Here is a 23,788-nt window from a genome sequence, read left to right on the forward strand (position 1 = left end):
AAATGTCTTTAGGCTTAATCACGCTTTTATATATAAAAGACCAAGCTCACAATCTTTAGACTGTGATCAGGACACATATCACTTGAAACACCACATGCACAAGCTTTTCTAAATGGGAAAAACAGGCATGTGTCATTGTCGTGAAGGAGAAGAAGGCATCCACCATATACTCAAAACCTTGCAACAGCAAGAGAGGATTTTTGGCCTGGCACCACACATCTTCAGACTAAACTGTATGGGTGCCTAACAGAGCTGATGAAGACAATGGCATTCCTTCACCAACTAGACATTCAAACATGAAGACAATCTATGAGGGGGAACAAAGAAGAAGAAGAAGAAGAAGAAGAGGAAATGAGTATATAAATTGTTAAATGAATGAATACGTGAAAAGAGCTTAGAAGGTTTTGCGCAATCTAAGATGATGCCTGTAAAGCTAAAATATATAATGAGGTTGGAATGCATTTGACATTGGGTGATTGGCACTTTTTAAACGAAATTGTGACTATCAATCAATGCTGAATTTGATTGTTTAATAATTTTTATGTTTATATCATTTTATTTGTTTTATATAAAGTGGTAGCCCTCTGAAATTTGCCAAAGTGCAGTGGATGTGACATATTCGTTAAATGGCACAGACCATATCTCTGTGTTATGCTTCTTCCATGTTTTTATTTTTGTGCTGACGAAGGGTTTGTACCTGAAACATTCATTTTCTTTATTGTTCCAATCTGAAGCCTCTCCAGTGGTTGATATTAACACAGGTAGTAAAAATAAACACTCACGGTTGTCTGCCTGCAGATCATCACCCAAAAAGAGATGTAATTCAATATAAATTTTAAATCTTAGAATATTTTAAATCTTATTTTCAGGGTTAGAGACAGGCTTAGTGGAGAAGTTTGACTACTCTTCAGGCACCAGCAGTCGTAGCACCAAACTCATTCATGGAGGAGTCCGTTACCTACAGAAAGCCATCTTCAATCTGGATATTGAACAGGTTTTGTTCAGTTGTTTTTCTTTGGTTATATTATTTGCCACATGCAAGATCTTTGAATCAAAGTATCGCCGTCCTGTTGGCTCTAATAATTAATTAATTACACCCTTCCTCCGGGCATCATAAGATACCGTCGCCTAGTCTTTCCATAGGGAGATATAGATAATCCATCAAACACATGTCTGATGTCAACAGGAATCACCCATGTTGTCCAAAGTTGGCTCTGATACCACTTTTTATCAGTGATGTTGAAGCTTAAACCATTTAAATTCAATGTCAATTCGGGTCCCTTGTCTCAAAATCCAGGTATCAAATTTCCTCTTCCAAGTCTTCTTCACTATTTTTTGTTTTTTTCACAGATACCTTCGTTCATTGAAATATTTTTTCTCAGAAGATTGTAAAAGCACTCAATAAAAAAAGAAAGAGTTGTCTTGGAAAAGAAAATTTTAATGATCTTTAAAGCGCAATGCAATGATAGAACCATCAACATTAGCACAGGTTCGATGCAATGTAAAAAGACACACTGTATGGCTGCAAAATGTTGAGAAATCAATTGAAATGTGAATATAGAATTGCTATCGCTGAAACATGATTTTTCTGGAGGCTGTTGAATATATCATGGTATCAGAAAATAATAAAATGTGGTTCATCGCCTCAAAAAAGTATTATGTCTGGATGATTCTGATGCTAAAAAGTCAATTAAAGCCAAACTGATCAAAAATATGAAATTTAGATTTTTAGCTTTCTAAAATACCATTTTCATTCTCCACAATAAAACACATAAAAGTTCATTCCAAATCTGATATTTTCAGCTTCTAGCCTCGCTCAGCGCATAGTTGAGTCCTTGGAAAAGGCTATTTACTCACATTCTCTCACCGTACTCTGGTGTAAAATGAGTACCTGGCCGTTAACCGTGTTGTCTCTGTCTGAAAAATTGTAATATCGCCTAACAGGCGTCATGTCCAGTCCTAGATGTTAAGTGTAAAGCGCTTTGAACACGTTTAGTGGATATTGCGCTATATAAAAGATATATTTCTATATGAATGACTGGTGTGTGGATGAGAGATATTTAGATTTGGTGACGAGAGCTGTTGACAGAAAATGTTTTGAGAGACATGATCTTATTCATGTCTGGAAAAGATTTGGTTCTTGGTGAGGATGATTATGATGATGATGAGAATGAAACATTACTAAACACACTGAGTATGGTTAATCCATGGAAATGGGTTTTATAGATGTTCATATTGATTTTTTTCTTTTTTCAATCGATGATGATGATGATAAGGAGAAGGGAGGTGGTGGTGTGGTGGTGATGATAATAATGAGGATGATGATAAGATTTTTAGTGATTGTGACAGTATGGTCATATTATATTGCCTTTTTCGATCAACAGTACAAAATGGTCAAGGAGGCTTTGCAGGAACGAGCCAACTTGGTAGACATAGCACCACATCTAGCCTATCCACTCCCCATTATGATACCCGTCTACAAGTACGTCTCTCTCTCTCTCTCTCTCTCTCTCTCTCTCTCTCTCTCTCTCTCTCTCTCTCTCTCTCTCTCTCTCTCTCTCTCTCTCTCTCTCTCTCTCTCTCTCTCTCTCTCTCTCTCTCTCTCTCTCTCCCTCCCTCCCTCCCTCCCTCTCATAACAGGTAGAAAACCATATCAGAAAAAGATAATTTAATGTGATGAGAGACAAAGAACTACCAAAAAAGGCATTGAATTAGATACGAAAATATCTAAATATTTGCAGTTTATTATGTGTTCTATTCCGCTTTTTGTACTATACATATTTTGACTAAGTTTTTTGTTTTGTTTTTCCATAATCAAAAAAAAAAGAATTTATTTAATTATTTATTTAATTAATTACATATTTATTCAATTATTTATTTATTTATTTATATTTGATAATTGATAAGAACCAAAATCGAATACTACCATAAACTGTCACTGTCTTAAGACTTTCTACTATAATATTTCAGATGGTGGCAGGTCCCCTACTACTGGGCTGGTATAAAGATGTATGACTTTGTGTCTGGTAGCCAGCTTTTGAAACCTAGCTACTTGTTGAGTAAGAGCAAATCTCTGGAACTCTTTCCCATGTTGAAGAAAGACAAACTCAAGGCTTCAATTGTTTATTTTGATGGTATGCTGGAATAAATTCTGACATATTTGCTTTGTCGTTCCATTCCTGTCTTCATTAAGCCTAACTTTTCATCCTTCCATCCATCCTTCCAACCATCCATCCTTCCATCCATCCATCCACTGGTTCAATCCCTCGATTCACCAATCCATTTCTCTATACTATTTAGATTTTTCATTCATTTGTCAATGTTTATCCTGTTTTGCCATCCACTTATTAGATCATTACTTTATTCTCCTTTTCTCTCATTTATCCACCCGTCCATCCATCCATTCATCCATTGAGCCATCCATTCATTAATCCATTCTTCCATTCAAATATCCGTTCATCTATTCATCCATTTATCCATACATCCATTTTTTCCTCTGTCCATCCATCCATCCATTCATTCATCTATCCATGCATCCATTCATCTATCCATGCGTCCATTCATTTATCCATCTATCCACTCATCCATCCAACCATCCATCCATTCATTCATACATCGATCCATCTGTCCATCCATCCATCCATCCATGTATTCGTCAATCCATCCTTTCACCCAACACCTTTCCATTTTTCCAATCACATCACATGCCCTTTTACTGGCCTCTCATCCATCAATCTATCAATCGATCCATCCATTCATCCATCTATTCATCCATGCCATTCATTTTTCCATATATCTATCAATATTTACAACTCTTTCATCATATCACTCATCCTTCCACCTACCTATCATCTCTCCAATTATCCATCCATATATCCATCCATCTATTTTGACCCCACTGCTTGACATTCTTGCTTCCCCAGGGGCCCATGATGATGCCCGTATGGCTATATCTATAGCAATGTCGGCCATCAGACGAGGGGCTGCCTGTGTCAACTACACAGAGGTTCTGGGACTACTTAAGACTTCTGTTGATGGACAGGAAAGGGTGTGCGGTGCCCGAGTCAAGAATACAGTCACAGGTAAGGAATAAGCTTAGATGACACTTTATGTGGCGTCAGGTGTCTCAGCTTGTCCAGAAAGACCTGTGATGATTAGCATGGTCAGTGACTCAATAGGTGACAATGCCGGGGAAAAAATTCTGGTCCTGGTGTCGAGCCATTGAGTAAGGCACTTTGCAACCATTACCCCTCTCAATTCAGGTATCCAACTGTCTATAGGCGGTAAAGGATATTGTAAGAGTGATAATGCAAAAAGGATGCCTAACTTGCGACTGATGCTGTATGAAATGGAAATATATGGTTCTTTATGGCCTGCTCAGGAAATGAATGAAGCATTGTAAAGCACATTGAACATGGTAAACCTGTGGAAATGCCCTATACAAATATTCATGTTTATTTATGAGTTAATTTTCAAATTGTGGCATCCATACTAGAGTAGTCTTTTTCGGCCCCACCCCTACCACAAAAGCCAAAAGATAAATAATAAAAAGAGGCAATAAAAATCAATTTCCCCGTATACATTCTCCTACCCCTTTCAAAAAAATTATAAAATTGTCATTGTCCGTTATTTTAAAACTATTTATAAATCCTTCAAATCTAGACTGAGGTAAGAACATTTCCTTAAAATTCAAAGCCACGAACTTCATATTCAATTGGTATCGGCATTTGTTAATATTTTCTACAATTTAAACAATTAATTTTTTCCGGATTGAAAATATCTCATTTCAACTATTTCTTGTAAAGCGCCATTGAACCCATTCAGTAGAAATTAGGGCCGTTCATTTATTTAAAACCTTGTTTATCATTATGAGCAGGAGAAGAATACAACATCCACGCCAAGTGTGTCATCAACGCCACAGGGCCTTACACCGACACCATTCGTAACATGGGAAACAATCAGATTGGAGACATTTGCCAGCCAAGTTCCGGTGTCCACATCGTCTTACCAGACTACTACAGTCCTGAGTCCATGGGTCTTTTAGACCCCTCCACCTCTGACGGGAGAGTCATTTTCTTCTTGCCGTGGCAGAATGTGACATTGGCAGGTATGAATAATTTAACATACATAATATTTTTCATATTTAGGATTTTTCTACTAAAGCATTTTGCAGAAACATCAATATGAAACAGGGAAAATTAATTCATTTGCTCACAACCGGTTTAAGCAAGCACCAAAATTCTATATATTTTCACTTGACATATTCCCCTTCTGTTTTCATATAAGCTAGTCTGATTCCAAAAAAGTTTTGCTACATTTTTTATTCAGTGTTTGTTCATGTTATGCATCAGTGGCGCTCTTGGATTCCAGTTATCCTATGATTTATTTGTTATTTCATTCTATACCAGGCACAACGGACACACCTTGTGACATCTCAGACAATCCAAAACCCTCAGAGAAAGAAATCCAGTTTATACTCAAAGAAATCAGAAATTATCTCAGTCCCGATGTCGAAGGTAAGGGGAGATTTGTTTTATATTTATTGATAGAAATTTCATTTCAAATGCTGCATTTCCACATTTTGTCAGTAATCTTCCAGGCAATAAAAATGCTATAATTATATGAGTCTGAGAGAAAAAAAAAAGAGAAGACAGTTATTGGCTCTCCTGAACATTCTTTTTGGAATAAAACTTTAAGATTGACTTTATTAGAAATACACAATTTTCTTTTTTTAATTTTAAGATTTAATTCATTAAAAATACACAGTCTTTGAAATAAAAGTTAAATATTATTGAATTCAGTAAAACTTTGAATGTCCATAACTTTATGATGAGCTTCATAACAAAAAAAGTATTTGAAAGTATTTTGTGACATGGATGTTGAGTTTATCCTAGTCTCTGTAGAACAAAACGAATGTCAGTCAGTTGCTTTGTCATTTACATGCATACTTCTATTACAATGCATTATAGGTAAATAGTTGGTGTGAAAAAAATAACAAATAACTGTATCATTTACCTCAAATAAATCCCCAATTTCATTGTTATGATTCAATATTTGTCGCTATGTTATAATTTAGTGAGACGTGGAGATGTCCTATCAGCGTGGAGTGGAATCCGTCCTTTGGTTTCCGACCCCAACAAGACAGACACTCAGTCTATAGCCAGGAATCACATCATTGAAGTGGCCCCAAATAAACTCATCACCATTGCTGGTATGTTGGATTTCGTAGAATTGACGTAATGTTTTGTCAACAGATACTTCATTGAGCTGGCACTATCAACTAATTAGCATATTAAAATGAATAACATAATTTTTTTTAACAAAATGTATTGTATGTTGATTCATTAATAAAAATTAATATTTATATTGTCCATTTGTACGGTACCAGTGTCTCACCCTGTCTTGCAACATGGCCTTAATGCTATTTATAATGCTTTGTTTTATCCCTTAACATGACTCATGGAACCCGATTTCCATTTCAAATAGTACAAGTTGCCGATTAGGTGTTCTTGTACTAGATTACAATAATATCTGTCATTGCCTACAGCCAGTTACTCATTCACGTGGTGTTATGTGTAAAGGGTCGTTCCCAAAGATACACAACCAGGGCCAGAGTTGTTTCTCCTCTCTGGTCTCTGATCATGCCCACCATTCTTGCTTTTGTTACACCAAAACCGCTATGCCACTAACTCCATACATGGTGGAAATTGACTGTCTTTGTTGATTGAACTCGCCTGTGGCATAAGTTTTCAACATTTTAATCCAAGCTATTTAAAAATGTCTGGGATCCTGAAAGCTCAATTGGTATAGCACTCCTTCCACAAAGGGACTGAGATAGATCTGGTTGAAAGTACTTTGCATTCTATCCAAAGGATAGCAAACAATTGCTCTAGCTCCAAGAGCCTTATGGCTCTGAAGGACAACCTTTTTTCTTCCTTAAATTTAAAACTACCTCTCAAATGCGCCAGAATTGATTTATTGAAATGTCTTTCAAGGAATCTTTTTTTTTTTTGCAATCCAGGTGGAAAATGGACAACCTACCGTGCCATGGCTGAGGAGACGATGGACAGGGCCATCAAAGAGTGTGACCTTAGAAATGCAGGGCCCTGTGACACCAAGGGCCTTCTACTAGATGGGGCCCTAGGCTGGTCCCCTACTCTGTTCATTCGATTGGTGCAGGATTATGGATTGGAAAATGAGGTAGAAGGTGTCATTCAAAGCAAAGACATTTATGCTTTAAAGCAGAAAATGAGAAACATACAATTCTTCTTCTTCTTCTTCTTCTTCTTCTTCTTCTTCTTCTTCTTCTTCTTCTTCTTCTTCTTCTTCTTCTTCTTCTTCTTCTTCTTCTTCTTCTTCTTCTTCTTCTTCTTCTTCTTCTTCTTCTTCTTCTTCTTCTTCCACCTCATGGTTAGGGCAGCCAACGCCATCGTGCTGGCGACAAGAGGTGCGCCATAATGTTGGTGCTCAGAACGGCTAGGAATTGTCTATGACTCGGCGCTGTCACTATTTTTTTGGCAGATTGTTCCTTTCCTTTCTGGTTCATTGTATGTCAAGGAATGGATGGAGCCAGCCAATCTCATCATTGGGGAATCCTATAGAGTACTTGCCTCACAATACTGTCAGATCTGTAAACGAATTTCCATTTTTTTGGATGAATAAGGTATATATTAGATCAATTTTTTTTTTTCTAAAGAAAAACTTCTTGAAGTGGAATATGAGCTCATCTTCCTTTTTCTTTTTCTCTGTATTGTTGCTTGCTTCCATTTTTAATATAATAAATATGTTGGTCATTGATTTTTCTCCTAGGTGGCTCAACATTTGGCTAGTACTTACGGTGACAAAGCATTGAAGGTGGCTAAACTGTGCAATATGACTGGCAAGAGATGGCCCATTGTAGGAAGGCGTCTACATGAAGAGTATCCTTACATTGAGGCTGAGGTGATTGGAATGTATTCCAGTTGATGCTTTAGATTTTTATAAAAATGCATTTAAATATTTGGAAAAAATGTAGAGTAAAATAAAGGGAGTAAAAATGACTCTTGTAAAAGATACAAAACAAAGTAAACGACATTTCGACCTTTGGCCTTCCTCAGGTAAACAAAAAAAGGAAATATAGCATATATATATATAAATTATATAAAGAGGGCTGAAGCATCGTTTACTTTGTTTTGTATCTTTTATAAGAGTCATTTTTACTCCCTTAATTTTACTGTACATTTTATTGACTCATATAGGCACCTCTAGATTTTGGTATTTATATAAAAAGATCATAACTCATTCCATTCTTATAAAACTTGAGCATTTATATATAGTGCAATATCCACTAAACTTGCTCAAAATGCTTTAGGCCCCTAGCCAACAGCAATACTTGACATGAAGGATGAGACATGATGCCGTGTTAGGCGATATTGGATTTAGGTTATATCAGAGTTTTTATTTTTAAAATGTGCTGTGATGGCAAAGTTTTTAAATTTGAGTTCAACCAAATTATTAATTTTAAATTGATTCAACAATTCAATAATTATTAAAAATGCAACCCTTCTAAAAATGTTAATTGTAAACAATTTGTCATCAAAAACACTTTTCTTTTTTTTTAAACCATAGGTGAAATATGCTGTTCGTGAATATGCATGCCGAGCAGTAGATGTAATCGCTCGTAGGACTCGACTGTCTTTCATCAACGTGCATGCAGCTCAGGAAGCCCTCCCTAGGATTGTTGAGATCATGGCACAGGAGTTGAACTGGAGTGAGAAGAAGAAGCAGGTTGGTCTTTTGCCATGATTATTCGCAGTTTAGGTAGTGCTGTGTTAAACATCAATTGAATAATCATCATTCTAGAGTTGAAAAGTTATCAGAGATGGTAAATTGACTTTGTGAGTACTTTTTATTTGCATTTAGAAGGAACATTATTGTGCAGTGGATAATTGATATTGGGAACAAAATAGCGTGAAAGAGACAATAGCAATTGCTTGTTACCCTTTTGATATTGAAGATAGTCTATCGCAAAGTACTTTCTGCCTTCAGAAAAAAAAAGTAAACTTCACCCAAGATTGATCTCAATCCCTTTGCATGTAAAGCGAGTGCTCTACCAATTGAGCTATCAAGGCCCCCAGATAATATATTGGGGACAATCATAGAGCGTTATAGGTCACAATAGAAGTATGTTGAGTATGCAATCTCTGCTCGTACTTCCTATGGTGTGTTCCATCACTCTCTATTCACTTGTTTATTCATAAATAATTTGTTTACCCATTTTTTTTTAAATTGTAAAAGTACAAAAAGAAAATTGCATTTGTACAGGGCTAATCCACCATAAATGCCATGCTCTAAATGTTTTATAATTTTAAAAATATCTCTTGAGGATGGAATGGCCTTCATTTAATCTGTTGGTTGTTATACAGTTTCCAGACAAAGGCATCGTTTCGGGTACAAACCCTTTGTCAGCAAAACAATAAACAAAGGAGCGTTGAAACCAAAGAAACCAAAATGTATTGAGAATTGCTGTGTGTATTCTCTAGAAATTTTCCGTCTCTTTCTACACTGACATGCCCTTAACTTTTCCATCAAATCCTTGAAAAAGTTATTTTTAAAAATGTAGTTTTTATAAAGCGCAATATCCAGTAAATGTTCTCAAAACTCTTTACAAAGGGTCCCTGACCAACAGCTGCATGTAACATGTAGACTGAGACATGATACCTATTAGGCGATATTACAATTTTTTTCCTACAGAGACAACGCTGTTAATGGCCATTTTATACCTGAGTACAATGAGAGAATGTGAGTAAAGAGCCTTTTCCAAGGACTCAACTATGCGCCGAGTGAGACTCGAACCCAGGACCTTCCCACCCAAAAGCGAGTGTCATACCACAAGACCACATAGCCACACATCCTAGGGACTTTCTACTCAGACATTGATGACACACTACTGTTTTATTCATACTGCTCAGGAGAACACACTCTACAATTTTCACTTCTTTTTGTTTGTTTCTAATGTTTCTTTGTTTATTGTTTTGCTGACAAAGGGTTTGGGCCTGAGATGTCCATTTTTTGTCCTGTTTCTATCCGAAGTACTTTTAAAACCCGGCACTGGTAGATTTATTTAATTTTTAATGACAGACTTTGTGAATTTCACTCTCATTTCACATTTACCTAAAACTACCAGCATCAACAAATATTAATATTTTCAGAATGAGCTAGAAGAAGGCAGGTTATTCTTGAGAAAGGAAATGGGTGAAGATGCCTTAGAGAAAATCCGATGTCCAGATCCTTGTGGGCAATGACTGATGGGATACATAATTCATATTTTCCGTTCATTCTAATCTAATTTCATGATATACCATCATCATCTGCTGCTTCATCTTTTCATCAACACTTGAGTACCAGTGGCCGACAGTGATTACATTTGTATTGAGATTTCAAATTTTGTTTCGGTTAATCAGTTCATATTTTTGTTTTTCTTTGCTTTTATGTCAGCAGTTTTAGTGAATTTTTAATCGAAGGCAATTGGCCCTCGTCTATTGTTTGAAATATTCGATAAGTTTTTAAACTATTACGATAATGATTAATCTCAAGTCCGATTTTTAAACTCTATATATATATTATTTCAATTTCTAAAACAGAATAAATTAATGATCAAAGAATAGAGAAAAAGACCAAGAACAGACTGGTAAACCAGACTTATGAGATAATGAAAAATGATTCCAAACCCAAAAGAAAAAAGCTTATACATTACACAACCAATTATAATTTTTAATTATTATTGATACAAACTTTAATGGACAGATTAAAATTGATATGTTTGAAGTAGCAAAATACACATTTCACCATACACCATATATTTCTCAAAGGAAAGGGTAAAATTTCGTGCTATTTTAATTAGAACCATTAATTATATGCAATAATGAATACTGGAACAAAGAAAAATTGACGTTTCTCACACTCTAATTTTTAATTTTTTTTATGATATTGTTTTATTTTGTTTAGTGTTGTTAATTTGTAATTGTATTTATAATTAATTTATTTTCCATTCAATCGGTTTCATTAAAAAAACTTGTAGACCTGTCATTTTGTCTTTTGGTGGCAGATTAAACTATGTACCCACATAGCCTATTGAAAATTGGGAAAATTTACTTGAGCTTTTTTTATATAACGCAATATCCATTAACCATGCTCTATGCGCTTTACAAAGGTCCCTGACCAACAGCAACACTGAACTCGTAGAACGAGACATGACGCCTGTTAGGTGATATTACATTTTTTTTTGACAGAGACAATGCTGTTAATGGCCGGGTACTCATTTTACACCTGATTACGGTGAGAGGATATGAGTAAAGAGCCTTTTCCAAGGACTCAACCATGTGCTGAGGAAGCTCGAACCCAGGACATTCTGACTGGAAAGCCAGTGTCATACCACAAGACCACATAGCCGCAAAAAGCTCAAGTTGTTGGTAAATCTATTGATAGTCAATCAGCGAGGTCATTGAAGTCTTACTCTGTCATTACAAATGAAAAAAAAAACAACAAAATAACAAAAAAACAAATGTACAATATATAATTTTGGATTTAAAGTGGTATTCATAATTGAAAAAAAATGAAACTTTGTGGACAAAGGGGAAACTGTAATCGTCCACATCATCTGTCTTTGTACATTGGATTGAAGCTTCTGTTCCATTTTATTATTGTTATTTATTTAATCCAGGGTAATTGATAAAAGCTTAATCTCTCTCTAGTATTTCAAAATAATTGAATAATGATCCTTTTTCTTGTCAAATGGTACAAAAACGAACTTTGAGCACAGTACTTTTCTCTCAGATCTTTTTATGGGTTTTCTTACTTTAGTGTTTGGTTGAAGAAATAATTAATCCCTAAATACGACTTTTCTAGAAAACATTCAGAATGAAAGCAGCCCACTACAATGAGATAATGACACCCTATTATGTATGAATTGTTTCTCTATTTTTTTATTTTTTTTTACCAGGAGGAATTGAAGCATTGCGAAAATTATCTTCGTGTGGAGATGGGTTTGGATATAAAGAGGCAGACAGAGACAGACAACGCTCCCCTCAATTTCAACAAAGACCAAATCAATTACTACGTCAAACGATTTAAGCTTTTGGATGTGGAGAACAAAGGATATATCTCTATCAATGATCTTAGACGATATTTCAAGGTAAATTTGGTCTACTCTTGGGAATGAATTAAATCGTTTTTTGTTTTTTTTTACTTAGCCAAATTCACTTTGGCTGGTATAATTGTTTAGATGCAATTTTAATCCTTTAGCCATGAAAGTGAAATGAGAAATCACTTTATATATCAGGGAGGAGATGGGGTAGATTTTTCTTTATTTTCTTATATTTCATTTCCCTTTTTTTATTTTGATTGTTAAAATTAGATATTTTTGAATATAAAAGTAAATTTGTAATTTTGAAACCTGGGCTCAATAAAAGGACGTTGGGTATGTTTGAATGTTTCAGGTACCAATCTTTATCAGCGAAACATACAAGAAAAAGCCTTTAATGGATCTGCTATGTTTTTATATTTGAGGGGGGATAAAGTATACTACCTTTTCTGCCTTGCACCTTGTAGAATTTCTTTTATTTTAAGAAAAAGGAAACTAATGATAATGATAACAACTCACGTTTCTATAACCCGTATCCCATTTGTTCAGTGCGCTTTACTAGGAGAAAAAGTATATATGCAATTCACTTCATATGAACAACATATGATATTAACATTATTTTTTTTGTATCAATTTAACCTGTGAATATAGTCAAAGACACACAGACACACACACACTTACACATGCATACACACACTTCCACACAAATATGCCAACAGACTTTTAAAAACAAATGGAATATATATATATACTTCTCATGATAGAGGCTTAATAATAGAATAGAGACTTCAATCTCGATTTAACTTTTTACATCAGAATATAGGAGAGAGTGTACCAGAAGAACAACTACACGAGATTCTATCTGAGGTCGACCTAAACAGGAATGCGCAAGTGGACTTAGGCGAGTTTTTACAGGTGAGAAACATTGCCTTCTATTATTATTATTATTATTATTATTATTATTATTATTATTATTATTATTATTATTATTATTATTATTATTATTATTATTATTATTATTATTATTATTATTATTTTATATTATTATTTATTTAGTTATTATTATATTATTATTAATATATTATTATTATATATTATTATTATTTATTATTATTATTATTTTTAATTTTATTATTATTATTATTATTATATATTATTATTATTATTATTATTATTATTATTATTATTATTATTATTATTATTAATTATTATATTATTATTATTATTTTATTTATTTATTTATTTTATTTTATTTATTTTTTTTTTTTTCTTAATCCAGTGTTTGTATTATTATCCTTTCCACGGCAGCAGGTCAGACTACAGAACAGGAATCTTGACCCCTGATAATCATTGTCATAATTATAGTCATCGTTTAACAGTTATTTTCAAATTATTCATTCATTCATTAATTCATTCATTCCCGCTCTCCCTCTTGTGTTTTATCTTTTTGATAAACATGCTTGGTGTTCATTATTCACTTTATGCAATGAGCTAAATTGGAATGTGTAAATAAGGAAGAAAAGAGAGAAAAAATGTTATTGAATTATTAGGGGGGGGGGGGGGGGGAGGTTGGAGGATGTTTGAGATTATTAGTTTTGTTTTAAATTGTTGGTGTAAGATTGTCAATAAGATTATGTGACTTACTTTTTGTTTTTTTGGCAGCTAGATATGAATATTACATGTTAGAATATATTTGACTTCAAATAGCGGTTTTTCAGCATAAACAAATAAATGAAAATACTCAGAAAACTGTATATTTGCAACAATTTCATATGCTATTTTTAAGTATTAGCTTGCTTTGAATGAATTTAGAAGATTTTGAATAGATATGGCGGCAGACGATATCTTAGTATTTGTAACTGGAATATGCTTGATACCTAAAGTATGCTTCACACAATTCCGCTTGAAAATCAAAGAAAATTTGCTCAATGGAAATTTTGCTGCGATTCAAATCCTTATTTGTAATTTTACTTGAACTTGTAGACAAGAATCAAATTTATAAGAAGTGCAGCATGATTCAATGTTGGCTTAAGCAATATTTATTCTACAAAAAAAAAAAAATACAAAAAAAACTACAAAGCCATTTGTTCAATAGTTTGCTTTATTGTGATAGTGTTCAATCCCTTTTTGCTATTATTCTATTATTGCTTAGCCTTTTATAGATGGTGAGCACTTGAAAAAAATATTATTGGATATTAAGGCCCTTGTTTATTCAATTATTTTTTTGTTTTCACGAAGATTAAATCGCATTGATTATGGCATTTAGTCTTTAGAGCCATGAGACTCATGGAGACGGTATATCTCAGTCACTGTAGCATGGAGTGGATAATAATCCTTTGAAAAAAGAGACAATGTGCTTGTCTATTGCAATGTACTTCCTACAAAATCTTGCCTAGACCTGGCTTTCCCAGTTCTTTATTAGTTAATACATGGACAGATAGAGACTAGAAAAAAGTCCAAAGGATCTGATCCAGGTCTGTGTGTAGGTGAATCGAGTATTCTACTTATTCTGCCACCCTAGTGCTCTGTGATAGGAAACACAAAATCTTATCAAATTATGGCTGTAATGGACTCTTGGACATTTGCTTGTTTTTTGGGTTGGGTTGGTTTTGGGCTTTTTGGGTTTTTTTTCTTTTTTTTTTGTTTGTTTTTTTGTTTGTTTTGTTTTTGTTTTTCTTAACTACAGATCTGGCATCAATAAGACCTGATTGTGTAACAGGCACTGTAAAACTCCTAAAATTAGATAAACAGGAATAAATGAGAGATGTTTTCAGTTTCTTTCAGTATGCTTTGTTTATGCCATCTACTCATGTAAAGCGCTTTGAGCATGTTTAGTGGATATTGCTCTATATAAAGCTCAGGTTTTTGTTGTTTTTATTTGTTTGTTTTTTATTTACTTGTGTGCATTTTATCAATTTGTCATATTTTAAATATCAATCTCAAAAAAGCATATTGTGAATTTAGCTGTTTTTTAAATTTTTAAGTTCATTAGTTCTGAATAATGAAATCAATCATTATTTATGGAAAGTGTCAGACTTGTCTATTGCAATCTCGGTCACATTCAATATGATCTAGATCGTTAATCCTTAAAAGGGCCATGGCTCTCTGAGAAGAATGATAAGGCTGCCAGCAACAGTATACTGAATATTTGAGAAAATTAGTATGAAAACGAATAGGGAATAGAATCAGTACAATAATGATCAGCAAAGATTTTTAAATGAGAAACTTAGAGGCAAGTCAGAGGAGATGCTGTATTTATGTGAATTAAAGAATAATCAACAAATCACTGTTAAAAATATATTCGAAAGTAGATCAATCAGAAAAATTCAAAGGCAAGGAAATGACTTTAAAATGTACAATAACAGCAAGAAATTCCACCGGAGAAGGGTAGAGCAAATTCATGGGGGCAGCATGGCTCAGCGGTACAGTGTTTGCTTCATACCCGAAAGGTACCGAGTTCGATCACCCACCACTGCGCTGTGTGGCCTTGACCAAGTCACCTTGCCCTAGCTCACTTAGCTGATGCCTGGGTTATTCCAATCTTCCCTTGGAATAGACCCTAAAGACAAATTTCCCCTTTGGGATGAATAAAGGGAATTTTATATAATATATGAAATAATCTTCCATTTAAAGATATAGGGGTTTTTGATAATAGTTTTAAAAGACTGGAAACATTGATTATATTGAGTTGTTAAAATGATCCTTTTTCTTGCAGTCTTTAACTCATAGTGTGCATTAACCCTCAAAAATACTCTAAAGGTCTAAAGCAATAATTAAGAGGCTCGTTATTTTTTGGGACCATTTTTCCAAGTTTGCATTAGTGAAGAAGAAATGATTTACCAAAATGATTACTCTAGGTACAATGGCTAATTATATTAAATAGAAACTGGTGTTGGCGAATGAAGAACAAAAGCAGAACTGAAGCAAGTGGACTTGATTTGTGTGTGTTTTGTGATATTAATAATGTTTGTGTGCATGTACAAATTTCACAATGTCTTTATAGAGCTCTTGTGTTTATAACACCTTTATCTTGTTCTGAAGGATTACTATCGAAAATGATGTGACATAATGTTTGTTTTGAAAGTAGGGGATTTGTATGAGTAACCTCAATTGTGAGAAGCTGATTGAAATAAAGATCTTTGAATGAATCTATTCTTCTTAGATGTTTATCTTCACCCAATGAATTTTAAGCATCTGCTGCCCAGTGTGAACTGACTCACTTTGATAACTTGCTGTCAACTCAGTTTTGTTAGGATATATATTTTTTTTCCAATGTCAGTCTGTGCAGCTATACCTTTCAATGGACGTTTGTGCCTCTACTCTGTAAATCTTATGCAGGAAAGGGAGATGTCATTTATACAGCTTTTTCTCTGATCCAGGGCTTGGGCTTTAACAATGAGCATTGTTTGTCGTAGACATGGAACTTGCACAAGTCATTTTCTTTGCTCTACAATACTCATCGTACATCATTATCTCGTTCCAACTTTTTGTATCTTAAGAATTGAATTATCCATCAAAATTTCAAACCGGACAAAAGTAAAACTGCAACAACAAACATAAAAAGCAGGTGATTTAATAGCCATGATCTTTGGCTTTTTTTTTGCACTTCTTTTTCCACATATATTTTCTCCACCAACGTGTCGCCATTGCGTGTCCAGGTTTGTCGTCGTATAAACAAATTACAACCAACTCTAAGCTAGAGTTGATTATATATCCACGCCTCGTGGTGTGGACTTTTCGGTAAATTTCACCTGCTTTTTAAATTTTTTTTTATTTTGACTATTATTTAAAGTTTGCTTCAATATGTACAGGGCTGAAATACTGACAGTTTTTACTGCTTACATTTTTTATTGTTTCAAATAAAGATAACAGCTACCCTTTTTTTCTTTTTTTTTTTTTTTTGTTTACTTATTACTCATCAACGCTTGTAAAATTTTATTTTTCGGTATATTCTTTTTATGAGATTTTGTGATGCCTGCTGTAGGTTTGTGTGAGGCTTTACATATGGAGGATGTGTGTACCATAATGATTAAGATATGTTTGTTTGTTTTTACTCAGCTTATTTTGTAGAATGGTTGTGTTGCAAAATTGGACTTGAAAATATTGAGATCGGATATTTAGATGTATGACTTTGGGTTTTCATTTGCCTTCAAATTTTTAAATAGTAATATTTTAGATTATTATACTTTTTGATTGACACTCACAGACAGTATAAGTTATTTCTTTTTATTTATTACCATTATTGAAAAGCGTAATGTTAAAAAAAATATTTAGTTAATGTGATTATTGTGTTATCATAAATTTGCAAATTCTTCTTTTTATATAAATTTTGGTGTGTTGGAGTTTTAATATGATTATAATACACGTTGAATTGATTATTAATAAATTACCAAAAGGTAAAATCAGATTTATACAGAAACTGGAAGATTTTTTTGTCATTAATAAAATATCCCATTCAACATTGTCTACCTTGGAGCATAATTAAATGACCATTGAATTCATTCTAGCAAGATAAGAACGGTTCTTTTCCCTTGTCATATGACATAGTCAAACTTCGTTTTAGAATACAGTGATATTCATTTTTAAAATCATTACAAGTGCAGGATTTTATTCTTTGCTACCAACAACTGTGTATTTTGCATTGTTTTTATGTTAAATGGAGTTTTTTATTTTTTAAAAGAAGTTAAAAGTAAGATAACAAAAACAAAAACATGCAGGATGGCATTCCAGCAATTTTATTCAATGTCTACATCCAGGCATTCATCATGCAGTAGGCTTATTCATATGCACATTTTACGTTTATACATTTGGTTTGTATTCATTTATATGTACATAAAGCTTCGGCATTTTGAATTTCAGCATATCTGTTCTGTTCATAGCTTCAATATACACATTTTTTAAAATCATTAACTTTTACTGTTTGTAACTTACAGTGTATATTTATATTTGCTTTGTAGTGCAAAATTATATTTTGAAGAAATGTCTTAACATAACGCCTTAAGAGACGACAGTCATTCTGATGATTTGACAACAATGATTATCAATCTGTTATTTTAAAGATTAAAATGAAAAGTTACATAAGATTTTGTCTAATATTTCATATCTAAGATCAAGGTGTCTGCAATTATTCCGGTCACTGTTATCTCTGGTAGAACAGAACTTCTCAACACGTTTTTATATACAAAATGTCATTCCCTTATCAAAATCTATACTGAATATCATTTTCTTGCTCCAGAGTAAGAGATCGTCTTTTCTCATATATTTTGTGTTTTTATCTGTTTCTGCTAACGAATTCATCCTACTCTTGTCATCCTTGGACATGTTCCTTTAATGGAGTGACTTAACTCTTTCAGCGCTGATGCTATATTCGCATTTCCATCACAAAATAGCTGACACCTGATTGAGCTAAGGCAAAGCGGCATTCGAAATCGATGCAAAATCTCAATTAAAATACCCCCCCCCCCCCTAGGGTCAATTGAATGTTCTGATGAAAGAAATGATACCATTGGTTCAATTTATAGTACTTTTGTAGAAAGCAGGATTGGATTACATTATTATTTTTGCCTTTCAAGATCGGCTGCACTGTTCAGCCATTGACCAGTAGAACAGATTCTGATCTGGCCAATGGCGCTGAAAGAGTTAAGTTTATTTTAAATCATAATTTCTGATTTTGCTCATCTGGTTGAAACAGCAGGACCTAAGTCTGTAGCATTTTCACCTAAAGAGCTGTATCAAAGATTTGCTTCATTGAAACTTATGTGACAAGGTTGTCTCTTCTCTATTGGTGATAAAAAACATGAAACTGATTTAGAGCTTAACAGCTTTAACATAGAAGAAAGCGTCACAAAGTGACAATATCTTGCAAAGGCCTAAACGACAAAGTGAAATTACCCCTCGGTGATATTCAATGAAATAAGAAGAAGCCATCCACGTTTATAGTGCCCCACTCAATAGGGGATGCCCACTTGGTTTCGTTCATACCATCGACATTATGACACTGGAATAGTCTCAGACTTAAAAAGGAAGAAGAAGAAGAAGAAGACGAAGATAAACAAAAAGAAGAAGAACAAGAGTTAAATTGGGATGAGACTCATAGTGGATGCAAAACATGATAATGTTTGTATTAAAGATAAATATACTTCAATTATAATTTTTATGTTTTTCTCAATGTGGTATCAAATTCTTTGCAATTATTTTTTTTACATTGATTTTCTTAGTATGTCAGCATTTGACACAAAATCAAACGATATAAATGACAATTGTTTTTGTCATGTGCATTTCTAACCATGCAAGCATCAAACTTTTTTTTATGTACTAAAAATAGACATGAGGGACTTCTGACCAGACCTGCATACTAGGCAGGTCTGTCCGACTCTAATCCTGTAAGTTGCAAGAGAAGCGATTTTGAGAAAAAAATAACTGTGCTGCGGCTTCGGCGATAGCACTTGTCATGTGTGTTTAGATCACATGACTATTCCCACCAATTAACAGAATTGTGGGTATTCTTTGTTGGTCACAAGAGTAGGGGATGGGTTGGGCTTTAATATAAACTAAAAAATGTTTTTTATTAACGCACATGGCACTTGCATGGTTCAAGTCGGACATCCTGTACCTACATATGAAGACTGATCGGTGACACAAGCGTTAGATACAGTCGCATCTCTCCAATCCAAACACCTCTGTTCCCAGCATTTTGTCTGGATTACAGAGACACCCGACTAGTGGAATCAGACCCTAAAGTGTACAAATATAGAAGAGAAATTTTCCGTCCCCAGGCAACCTTTTTTCCGTCCCCAGGCAACCTGTCTGGATAACGGAGACATCCGGATTGTGGAGTTCTGGAATAGAAAGACGTGACTGTTTTTTCATAAAATAATTTTTATATGATATTTCATTATATAATTTTCAGCTCACACATTGCTTTAGATGTCACGAACCACTTCAATTATCATAGCTTTTGCTCACTATAAAAAATATTTTTCTTTTAAAAAAAGGAAAACGGTGTTTGTTTTTGTAATCTAACGCACAATGTCTATATCCCTTTGTCGTGTCTTTGTGCATCCAATAGAGAAGAAAAGTTGTGATGTCACACCTTCTACTTTTCCAGTTCCAAAATCATTGGAAGTGTTTATATAACCATTCCCTCAGAGGACTAATAATGAATAGGTTACATATTGAATCATAAGGGGGTGTAACTTTTTTTTTAGTAGCAGGATGAATAGGAGATTCTGAGGATTACGGGAGGTAAAAGAGCAAGGATGGATGCTACTTATTGAAAACTCGCATATATTTAGACTAGAAATTAAGATGCCATTTACACAAGCTGTTTGTATACAGTTCTCCTGAAGTGAAGAGTGGATTAACACTTCCAATGAGATGGGAACCATTTTTTTGTTTTTTGACATCACACTTTTGTTCCATATTGGCATTGCGATTGAAAGTTCATGGGGCATTGTTAAATTAATCCAACTGTGTTCTACAGTGCATCTGACCCCCCTAACCCTCCACCCTCATTGAAAATTGTATAGATCTTATTGCAGATGCTCCTGGTGAATTTTATGAGCCAATATACTAAAGACTCGCAAATCTCTAACACTCATTTAATGTGTTATAAGTCAACCTGTCCCCCTTTATTTTGAATTATGCATTTCAGTTTGCTATCCTACTTTTCTTTTCTTATTATAATTATTATTATTTTTATTATTATTATTATCATCACATCATCATCATCTTCATCATCATCATCATTATTATTATTGTTGTTGTTGTTTGTCATTATTATTACTATTATTATTATTATTATTATTATTATTATTATTATTATTATTATTATTATTATTATTATTATTATTATTATTATTATTATTATTATTATTATTATGATTATTATTGTTGTTGTTGTTGTTATTTTTGTTATTGTTTTTGTTGTCGTTATTATTATTATTAACATTATTGTTATATTGTGTGTTTTTTCTGTTGATCAAATGTCTTTTCTTTCTTTTGCTTTAATTCTCTTTATTGGAGAAATAGATGTTATTTATTTATTTGTTTATTGAATCGATTGGATCTCAATGTTATTTTATTTTCACTGTTTTAAACTGAGAGCAAGTGGAATGAAGGTTACCTCACTCCGTTTGTTTTTTGTTTTTTTTTTAAATCTTAATTTATCACATGTAATGATTAGTAGTTTTTGTTTTTTTCCTCACGAAAAGCCCTTTATGTTATTGATTAAAGTTTTTTTTTTTTTCTCTTGTTTTATGAATTTAGTATTTATAATATTGTTATGCAATTGGCGTGTGTATGAAATAGATAAAATACTCAATAATTTATTATTTTTTCTCTCTCTCTCTCTCTCTCTCTCTCTCTCTCTCTCTCTCTCTCTCTCTCTCTCTCTCTCTCTCTCTCTCTCTCTCTCTCTCTCTCTCTCTCTCTCTCTCTCTCTCTCTCTCAAACTTATCAACATACTGGGCTCTTTTACTCTTTTAAATTGTAGTTTACCAGACACTGGTAATAAATAGATAAATTATTGAATAGCCTAAGATTCAGATTGAAGCACTGTAATAAAACCAAAACGGCTTTTTTGTGGCACTTGAAATGTTTAGACTTAAGTCAAAAATCGAAAAATCTCCCGTTTTTTGCTCTTCTACTTTTTCATTACTCTTTGCCAGTCTGTTCACTTTTCAAATCAGACTGAGTATCATGACAAATGACTCTTACAATCTATCAGATACGATGATGGATCCTAATTCAGCTTTTCTTGCCTCTAACAATAACAAATAACAATAGGAAATTTCATTGAAGCTTCATTTAATTTCATAATGTGTTTCCTTTATCATCAGAACACGTAATGAAACACAACAGACCAATCAGACAAACGAGAGATGTGAAAACGGTGTTGTTAAGGTGAATAAACAATTGTTTTAAAAATAATTGTTTTGTTTATTCACTTTAACGCCATTTTCCTGTCTCTCTTCTGGGTGGGGATCCTGACCTCCCATAGCGGGCAAGGAGGTCCATACTGTGTCTTCTATCCCCTTATATCTGTTTTCCAACATGCTTTCTGTCTTTGTCTTGGAATGAGGTTACTTGGTTTTGTCTTGGTCCTGGTTGGAGTCTTGGCTGAGAGGGAAACAGTCAAATGCATAGTTATTGTTTTGGGAGATGATATTTTTTTCCTTCTAAATCAGCTTTCTGTTATGTATTATTATATTTGTTATTTTTAGTGTATAATGCAAGCATTTGAGTGTATTCCTCTCTGTTGGATTTTGTGCTTGTGTCCGGATGAGACTTATAGGTGATCTCAAACTAAGTACATTGGTGGTATGCTCTTGGAATCTACATCTGATCCCTATTTGTTCCCAGTTCCCCTTTGTCTTACCTTTTCTTTATTTGTAATTCTAGAACTTTTTACTATCCATTTTCTTCCTTTTTACTGGCGCTGATATAACTTAAATGTGTTGCAAGCGCCGTAAAACCCTTAAAAACAAACAAAACAACCTGTCTCTCTTTTCGTTTGTTTGTAGTGTTTCATTCATCATGTTTTGTTGATAAAAGGATAACCTGAAGCGTCCACATTGTCTATTTTCATTTATTATTAAATTGAAGCGTCCATTCAATTTCATATTGTTATTTATTTCTTCGAGCTTCAAGCAGCACCGTTATCACTGCCTCTAACAATGACTTTTATTGGGACTGCTGAAAACCTTTGCCATACCATTGACAGTTGATTGATTTAAAATATTCATGCATGCTTCTTTAACTTTTATAATTGAACAAATGCCTTCATATTCACAGAACAATTTTGCATATATATATAACTTTAATACATTTTTTTAAAAGATCTATATTTAGATTAATTTAAAAATCAAAATCAATTAAGGGGAGGTTTGGGTCTAATTATTAGGAAAATCCTTCAAAAATTTGATTTTGAGATTTTGGTGGAAAATGATATTTTATTATCTTAGAAATAATATAATTGAAGTCCAAATTCTTAAGGTAGTCTTTAAAGGCACGAAAAACACAGTCGAAACTGGTACAGGTAGTAAGAAATGTGTGAAAAACGGGAAGCCATTTTGCTATTTTCTCAATATGTCAGTTTTCTAAGGGTATGGGAAACTGTGTCAAACGATTCTCAGAATCTATTCTATGAAATTGTCTGAAAATTTCCACATTTATCACAAAGATAATGTATTATATCACCATAGAGAGATTTTTTTGATAAGATTTGTGAATTTTAAATTATAATCCTAAATCTGAATTTTTTACATCAATTTTGTCATAACATTTTGATTCTCAACATTGCAATGATCTAATAACATAAGCTAAAGCCGTAAAATCTCTCTATGGTGACACACTATGGTACAATGTTGACAAGAGGGAAGAATATGGAGGTCATTCCTTCATTAGTTTTTCTGGAACGTTTGCCACAAGATTGTTATATTTTTTGATGTCAGACCCCCAAATTATATCGCAAAATGGGTATCAACACAGATAATTAAATTTTTTCACCATAAATGTTGTTTTTTAACGTATATTGACGATACAGAATGATTAAAACCGCCCAATATAGGTAATTAAAAATTTTTTAGAAAAGACCCAAATCGCCCCTTAAGTTAATTTAAAAAATAAAAAAAGATACAAGAAGTATTTTTACCTTTTTAATATTAT

At 33.4% G+C, this 23,788-nt stretch overlaps 1 protein-coding gene across 5 annotated transcripts in view; it reads left to right on the forward strand.

The window, feature by feature from the left end:
- The window catches only part of LOC144958617 (glycerol-3-phosphate dehydrogenase, mitochondrial-like), a 50,413-nt gene that overhangs the window by 18,594 nt on the left and 8,031 nt on the right, over positions 1–23,788 (forward strand). For 2 of the 5 annotated variants that reach the window (XM_078890706.1, XM_078890707.1), the window contains exons 4-15: positions 870–994; positions 2,385–2,482; positions 2,971–3,134; positions 3,924–4,082; positions 4,877–5,107; positions 5,409–5,516; positions 6,077–6,211; positions 7,022–7,200; positions 7,810–7,941; positions 8,608–8,766; positions 11,981–12,172; positions 12,938–13,036. In XM_078890706.1, coding sequence (XP_078746832.1) covers positions 870–994; positions 2,385–2,482; positions 2,971–3,134; positions 3,924–4,082; positions 4,877–5,107; positions 5,409–5,516; positions 6,077–6,211; positions 7,022–7,200; positions 7,810–7,941; positions 8,608–8,766; positions 11,981–12,172; positions 12,938–13,036 — 1,781 coding nt within the window. Of the gene's footprint in view, positions 1–869; positions 995–2,384; positions 2,483–2,970; positions 3,135–3,923; positions 4,083–4,876; positions 5,108–5,408; positions 5,517–6,076; positions 6,212–7,021; positions 7,201–7,809; positions 7,942–8,607; positions 8,767–10,190; positions 10,408–11,980; positions 12,173–12,937; positions 13,037–16,779; positions 16,862–23,788 lie in introns of those variants that run through there. The other 3 variants (XR_013642483.1, XM_078890708.1, XR_013642484.1) reach the window with 3 other exon arrangements.

This window comes from Berghia stephanieae, chromosome 13, assembly GCF_034508935.2.
Source record: "Berghia stephanieae isolate SIO BIC M18660-M18661 chromosome 13, UCSD_Bste_1.3, whole genome shotgun sequence".
In the NCBI taxonomy this organism is placed as follows: Eukaryota; Metazoa; Mollusca; class Gastropoda; order Nudibranchia; family Aeolidiidae; genus Berghia; species Berghia stephanieae.